Source organism: Clarias gariepinus, chromosome 7 (assembly GCF_024256425.1).
Source record: "Clarias gariepinus isolate MV-2021 ecotype Netherlands chromosome 7, CGAR_prim_01v2, whole genome shotgun sequence".
NCBI lineage: Eukaryota > Metazoa > Chordata > Actinopteri > Siluriformes > Clariidae > Clarias > Clarias gariepinus.
The window spans coordinates 6,281,432-6,287,185 of NC_071106.1; the positions used below are offsets into that span (position 1 = coordinate 6,281,432).

The 5,754-nt window shown below is 36.9% G+C and overlaps 1 protein-coding gene across 1 annotated transcript; it reads right to left on the reverse strand.

Moving 5' to 3' along the window:
- Positions 1-1,070: 1,070 nt before the first annotated feature.
- LOC128528159 (extracellular calcium-sensing receptor-like) lies at positions 1,071-5,401 on the reverse strand. The gene is made up of 4 exons (XM_053500914.1): positions 5,144-5,401; positions 2,373-2,600; positions 2,166-2,289; positions 1,071-1,978 (listed from the first exon to the last, which is right to left on the reverse strand). The coding sequence occupies exons 1-4, from the start codon at positions 5,399-5,401 to the stop codon at positions 1,071-1,073; spliced, it is 1,518 nt and encodes a 505-aa protein (XP_053356889.1).
- Positions 5,402-5,754: the final 353 nt, after the last annotated feature.

Below are 5,754 nucleotides of genomic sequence, written 5' to 3' on the forward strand. Positions count from 1 at the left end.
TGGTGCTATGTCTTGGCTAAATCTTGCACAAAGTGCAAAAAAACACACAAAAAGATAATGAAGTCTCTTTGCTTTACTTTTCACTGACGCAAACATGTTTTAATTGGCTCCTGGGCGCATGCACAACTTTGTCAGCATTTGTTTAAGATACTATGTCAGAAATGTTTTGTATGGCGATGCACATTTTTTGGCAAATCTTTAGCTGTAAGTACCCGTCGTTGATGGGAAAAGAGTTTTTAGAAATATTTAAAAGGTTAAAGATAAAAATAAGCTGATCAGCAAGTTTAAGCCCATATACATGTCTGCCTATCTTTCTGTACAGCAGAAGTCTCTGCCTAACTTAAATTGTATAAAGATTAAGTTTTATCTCAAAATGACTCGAACACATTTAAATTCACAGGATTGTGGCAGCTTGTAAATGCATTATCATCATTTCTTTGGACTCCGCATACTCTGTGTATACACAGTAAAGTATCGCTTTGATTGGCTCTGTTGAGTGACATGTATAGTCACATCCACCTTGAGGGCAAAAAGCGTTATATTTGTCTAAAAAAGCACTAGATGCTGTGACTTAATTTGGCACATAATTGCTCATAACATCAATTTTACTCAAAATTTTGATTTAATTTATGGCGCAGGTTTAACTTGAGGCAAAATACCTAATGAGTGCCAAAGTTTCATTAAATTCTGTCCAGCCAGTTTTGTCTGATGTGGTAACAAAATATGGCTGGACAGACATGCAAACAGAGTTTTTTTCTGATAGTGTTTCCGGGTCCTCCAAATATATGAAACATAAAGATATCATTAAAAGAATTCCAATGTACAGACAAAATCTTTATTTTATTTAAATAAATAGCCTTTTACAGAATACTTACAATGTACAGATATAGCATGTAGTTTGGGATTTTTTCTTTTTGCTGTTCAGATTTCCTGCTTTATGTTTAATGATCATAAACTGCACAGGTTCTCTTTATGCCTTTTTTAAAAAGGCTTTCAATGAACCTAGACTTTCCTTTAAATAAATATGACATTCTAACAAAAAAAATTTTCATAGAAGCTAACCTGATAATTCATTTAACAGGTGCTTTAAAAATCACTTGCTTTTTAGTGTTCTTTTTAGGCTTCAGTATAATAATATAACACTTTGGAATAAATATGCAAAAGAGTAAACCAAAGCTTGATGTTAAAATTGCAAATATCTCTACAGCTACAGTGAATTTTCCAGGAGAGCTGACATAAGCAGGAATAAAGGTGATCCAAACTGCACAGAATATGAGAATGCTGAATGTGATGAATTTGGCTTCATTGAAATTGTCAGGTAGCTTCCGAGCCAGAAAAGCCAAAATAAAACACAAAACAGCCAAGAGTCCTATATAACCCAGCACAGCCCAAAAACCTACAGCTGAGCCTATATTGCATTCTAATATGATCTTCTCCTTGTAGTACTTCATATTTTTATAGGGAAATGGAGGAGATATTATTAACCACAGTGTACAAATAATGACCTGTACAAGAGTGAAGGCAAGAACACTGAGTCTCTGCTGTAGAGGACCAAACCATTTCATAACATTCCTACCTGGAAGTGTAGCCCTGAAGGCCATTAACACCACTACTGTTTTTCCCAAAACACAGGAAATGCAGAGGACAAATGTGGTCCCAAATGCTGTGTGACGCAGCATACAGGACCATACAGAAGGCTGACCAATAAATGTAAGTGAACAGAGGAAGCACAGCATGAGAGAGAAGAGCAGCAAGAAGCTCAATTCAGAATTATTTGCTTTAACTATTGGTGTGTCCTTGTGTTTAAAGAAAATTACAGCAATGCAGATGGTGAATGATACTCCTAACAAAGAAACTGATGCAAGAATGATTCCCATTATTTCTTCAAATGACAGAAATTCCACAAGCTTTAGGACACAGGTATCTTTCTTGTCATTCGACCACAGTTCAGGTGGGCACTTTATACAAGTTGCAGAGTCTAGATTAAAGGAAAGTGAATGGCAGTTTGAAATATTACTGTTGAAATTAGTAAATCTAATATACACACACAGTAAATACACTTAAATGATACAAAAAAGTATATAGTATACGCAGTTTTTTTGTTTTTTGTTACATTTCTTTTTTTTTGTTTTTTGTACCATTATTATGTAGAATATTATGTATACCTGTTATGTTGCTGATTTCCCCTTCTGCACATGGTATACAGTCAAAGCAGCAGATTGGTTTTCCTTTCTGGACAGCCATCCTTGTGCCCAGAGGACAACTTGGACTACACACAGAGACTGGCACCTGAAAGCCCTTTATGTTATACATACATATGAACTTATATGCTGAAAAATAATTCGCACATGTTATTTCTGGATGCAGTTTACCTGTGATCTGTTGTTGGTCCAGGCTATACTGATGTTGTTAAATGATAGCTGAAGGTGTGTTTGCAAAGATCCATCATAGAAGCCCACTTTAACAAATACTATTTGACCATCTTTTGCTTGTTGCCAATTCAGCAGTTCATACCTTGCTGCTGGGTCTCCATTCTCATCAAAATGTACATCCTCTCCTGCTGTAGTTGTAAAATGGAGGTTCTTAAGCTCATGAGAAACCTAAAAAAAAAAGTCAACCTTCCATCATACAAATTAGTACTTTTTTAAAAAAACTTTTTTTATCATAGCTACAGTGGTGTGAAAAACTATTTGCCCCCTTCCTGATTTCTCATTCTTTTGTTCATCAAATACATTTAACTATTAGTCAAAGATAACACAAGTAAACACAAAATGCAGTTTTTAAATGATGGTTTAAATTATTTAAGGAGAAAAAAATCCAAACCTACATGGCCCTGTGTGAAAAAGTAATTGCCCCCTAATCCTAATAACTGGTTGGGCCACCCTTAGCAGCAATAACTGCAATCAAGCGTTTGCGATAACTTGCAATGAGTCTTTTACAGCTCTGGAGGAATTTTGGCCCACTCATCTTTGGAGAATTGTTGTAATTCAGTTTTATTTGAGGGTTTTCTAGCATGAGCCGCCTTTTTAAGGTCATGCCACAACATCTCAATAGGATTCAGGTCAGGACTTTGACTAGGCCACTCCAAAGTCTTCATTTTGTTTTTCTTCAGCCATTCAGAGGTGGATTTGCTGGTGTGTTTTGGGTCATTGTCCTGCTGCAGCACCCAAGATCGCTTCAGCTTGAGTTGACGAACAGATGGCCGGACATTCTCCTTCAGGATTTTTTGGTAGACAGTCGAATTCATGGTTCCATCTATCACAGCAAGCCTTTTAGGTCCTGAAGCAGCAAAACAACCCCAGACCATCACACTACCACCACCATATTTTACTGTTGGTATGATGTTCTTTTTCTGAAATGCTGTGTTACTTTTATGCCAGATGTAACGGGACACGCACCTTCCAAAAAGTTCAACTTTTGTCTCGTCGGTCCACAAGGTATTTTCCCAAAAGTCTTGGCAATCATTGAGATGTTTTTTAGCAAAATTGAGACAAGCCTTAATGTTCTTTTTGCTTAAAAGTGGTTTGCGCCTTGGAAATCTGCCATGCAGGCCGTTTTTGCCCAGTCTCTTTCTTATGGTGGAGTCGTGAACACTGACCTTAATTAAGGCAAGTGAGGCCTGCAGTTCTTTAGATGTTGTCCTGGGGTCTTTTGTGGCCTCTCGGATGAGTTGTCTCTGCGCTCTTGGGGTAATTTTGGTCGGCCGGCCACTCCTGGGAAGGTTCACCACTGTTCCATGTTTTTGCCATTTGTGGATAATAGCTCTCACTGTGGTTCGCTGGAGCTTTAGAAATGGCTTTATAACCTTTACCAGACTGATAGATCTTTTGTTCTCATTTGTTCCTGAATTTCTTTGGATCTTGGCATGATGTCTAGCTTTTGAGGTGCGTTTGGTCTACTTCTCTGTGCCAGGTAGCTCCTATTTAAGTGATTTCTTGATTGAAACAGGTCTGGCAGTAATCAGGCCTGGGTGACTACAGAAATTGAACTCAGGTGTGATAAACCACAGTTAATTTATTCTTTAACAAGGGGGGGCAATCACTTTTTCACACAGAGCCATGTAGATTTGGAGTTTTTTTTCTCCCTTAATAACGTAAATTTAAAAACTGCATTTTGTGTTCAAAATGATGAGCAGAAACATTTAAGTGTGACAAACATGCAAAAGAATAAGAAATCAGGAAGGGGACAAATGGTTTTTCACACCACTGTATATTTTTAAACTTACCTGCCATGGTTTGCTATCTGTCATGTCTTCACATGCATATGGACCATCGTACCCCCTGTTTCTAGTTGAACAGCTATATTTGTTATGTAAAGCATGAGCCACAGAATACACAGCTTTGTACACATTATTTGCAACTCGTAATTCTGAAACATCTGTATAAATATTTTGAACTTGACTGAGACTTTCATTGCCTTTGCACATGTTTTCTTTTGTGTATAGCTGACATCCAAATATTGTCTCCCACAACTCTTTGTAAATTGCTGCATCAGATGTTGGAATTACTTTTTTCAGAAATTCCCCTAGGCCTTTGATTTGAGCTTTTGGCATAGCAAAACCTATAGATCCTATTAGAAGATGCTGCCACTGAGGATTACCTGGGTTTATAGTAGAGATCCAGGACTCACTTCCAACCCACTGAAACCCAGTCAAGTTCTGTGAGGCAATTTCCTTTAGAAGAACCCCAAGGTCAGAATATGAGACAAATGCTACAATAACTTTAGAGGTTGAAGCCTTGATGATCTCAACTAATTTCAGAATTTTTTCTCTGGGGTGTGTCCTAAAGAATGCTTTGGAATACTCAACACAGATTCCTTCCTCTTTGGCTGCAATGATAAATTCATTAATGCCATTGTTTCCATAATCATTATCACTGTATATGGCACCTACCCATGTCCAGCCAAAATGCCGGACCAACTTAGCCAAAGCTCTGCTCTGGAAGTAATCACTGGGAACAGTTCTGAAGAAAAATGGGTATTTCTTTTTATCACTAAGGCATGCACATGTTGCAAAGTGACTGACCTGTAATGCACATATGCAATTTAATATAAATTTACATTATATTTTCATTTTATTATTATACATGGTCTTATTCATTTTGATTTGTTTCAAAAAGCTGTTACAGATGAAAAGACATCCTACCACAGGTATACAAAAAGGTCCCACAGTAGCAGACATGGCAATAGAGGGACTGGATGATGTTTCACCAATGATTGCTTGAACTGTATCAAGTTTGGAGCAAGATTTTGCTGATGTATTTTTTCCATTGCCATTAATTAAGGACAAGGAGGCTCTTGTAGTTATTTCTATTGATCCACATGAATCATAAATTTTATAACCAAGTTTGACCCCGGGAAGAATATCAATTCTGTTGTTGATTTCCTCAATGGCAAATATCATCGTTTGTGCATTCTGAAATTCACGGAGGCTAAGACTACAGGATCAAAAAAACAAAACTACATATTTTACAGTAAACTCCACAATCATTAATAAAGTAACACATTCATTATGTGGTATGCTGTTATGCTTATCATTATATAAACTATTTCTGATGTTTTTAACATGAATATATAGTATACTAATGCTAACATTACACATCAAATTCAGCAAATTAATTTCTTTTAATATGTCCTCACCTTCTGCATTGTGGTTGCCAGGGCTCAGATGTGAAGAAATTTGTTGTCTGGTCCCATTTGACATGAAAGGAAAAGATACCACCAATCAGTACATCTCCATCTTTGCTGAGTTGAGGA

Bases quoted from the DNA above. Each gene is read 5' to 3' on its own strand.
- LOC128528159 (XM_053500914.1), bottom strand. From the start codon at position 5,401: ATGATATTTGCCATTGAGGAAATCAACAACAGAATTGATATTCTTCCC. The intron at 2,601-5,143 runs GTAGGATGTCTT...TTTTTTTTTTAG, and splicing joins GACCTTTTTGTATACCTGTG to GTTTCTCATGAGCTTAAGAA. The intron at 2,290-2,372 runs GTAAACTGCATC...AAGGGCTTTCAG, and splicing joins GGACCAACAACAGATCACAG to GTGCCAGTCTCTGTGTGTAG.